The 1,420-nt window shown below is 56.1% G+C and overlaps 1 protein-coding gene across 1 annotated transcript in view; it reads right to left on the bottom strand.

Moving 5' to 3' along the window:
- Nucleotides 1–383: 383 nt before the first annotated feature.
- LOC103810164 (methyl-CpG-binding domain protein 4-like) overlaps nucleotides 384–1,420 on the bottom strand; it is a 3,439-nt gene continuing 2,402 nt past the window's right edge. The window contains exons 5-7 of the mRNA XM_009083056.1: nucleotides 1,289–1,420; nucleotides 619–722; nucleotides 384–500 (exon numbers count right to left, since the gene is read on the bottom strand). The exon at nucleotides 1,289–1,420 is cut by the window's right edge and continues 34 nt beyond it. Coding sequence (XP_009081304.1) covers nucleotides 423–500; nucleotides 619–722; nucleotides 1,289–1,420 — 314 coding nt within the window. The 3' untranslated portion in view covers nucleotides 384–422. The remainder of the gene's footprint in view (nucleotides 501–618; nucleotides 723–1,288) is intronic.

Below are 1,420 nucleotides of genomic sequence, written 5' to 3'. Positions count from 1 at the left end.
TGAACAATCCCGACTCAGCCCTATGGATCCCGGGCACACAGCCTGGCTCTGCCCAGGGAGGCAGCAGAGGCCAAGCACCGAGCAGAGTCTCCTCCATGTCTGCACTCCATACACATGCTCCAGCTCTCAGCCTGTACCTGGCAGCACAGAGATGGGAGCACAGCTCCTCTGGCCCAGCTGCAGTGCTGGGGTGGGCAGCAGTGGCCACAGGTGGCTGTGCCCAGTGAGGCCCAGGCACGGGGAGAGGGGGTGAGGGCACAGAGAACACACAGGCAGTACAAAACAGAGACACGTTTATTGATAAATAGAGCTCAGACACTTCCTTCCAGCCATGAGCTGAGCCCCAGTGTCACACCAGTATTCAGGGAGAGCCCTGAGGACAGCCAAGGGAGGCAGCAGGGCAGGGGCAGCCCCAACCCAGCTCAGCCGATGCTCAGCTTCTCCCGGTTCTCCCACAGCCATGCGTGGTACATGTTCAGCTTGCGGTCCTGGGGCTGCACCTGGGGCACGGGGAGAATGTGAAACAGTCACTAAAACACCTCAACCCCCCTTGCTGTGAGCGCTGGTTTCTAGCCCCAGGGTCGGTGGGCACAGCTCCCCTCCCACCACAGCTCCTACCTCCTTCCACTCGTTGACGCAGAAGATCCTGTAGGAGTCGTTCCCGTACTTGCCGATGCCGTGCAGTTCGATGGGATACCGCCAAGGCTTGCTCAGGTACTCATCTGCAAGGCAGGGCACAGCCCTCAGGCACTCACTGCCCTCATTCCCTGCCGCTGTCACACAGCTCTACTGGGGAGCATTTTGAGTGGAAAACCACAAGTTTTAGGTGTTTCCTGGTGGATGCAGGTGATGGATGAATCTTCACGGCTACATCTCAAACACCTTTCCAACAAATCACTGTAGGAGAGTTTCAACCACTTCTCTCCTCAGGACAAAGTATTCCTCTGTGGGTCCCGAGTACAGAAAATACCAGAATCATGGAGAAATCCCAGCTGGAAGTGCCTTGTGCAGGTCCCAGAGCACAGCTGAGCAGAGCCATCCTCTGCCAGTGCTGCAAACACAGCAGCAATCCCACGGGTGCTCAGGTGTTCTCTGCTCAGAGAGCTCTCCTGCAGAACTCCCCATGGCTCCCTCTCGGTTCAGACCTGGATCAGCAGATCCCAAATGTTGCATAAAATAACCCTCCAAACTGCCCAGCTGAGAAGAAGCTACAGAGCAGTGTTTGGATCAGAGCTGTTTGCCTCCTGCCAGTGTAACAGAGGCCATTCCAGGTGTCAGGAAAACTCACCTGAGAACTTGATGATGGTATTCGCTCTGAGTTCGTAGAGGCCAAGAGGTTTGAGCAGCTCTGACATCTCTTTCCAGTCTGCATCCCTGGCTACCTCAGGAGAAGGATATTTCTTCAGGAACTCCCAGAGCA

The sequence above is a fragment of the Acanthisitta chloris genome, unplaced genomic scaffold (assembly GCF_000695815.1).
Source record: "Acanthisitta chloris isolate BGI_N310 unplaced genomic scaffold, ASM69581v1 scaffold22649, whole genome shotgun sequence".
Taxonomy (NCBI): domain Eukaryota; kingdom Metazoa; phylum Chordata; class Aves; order Passeriformes; family Acanthisittidae; genus Acanthisitta; species Acanthisitta chloris.
Note: the sequence above shows the minus strand (reverse complement) of the source record. Positions and strands in the feature narration are given on the sequence as shown.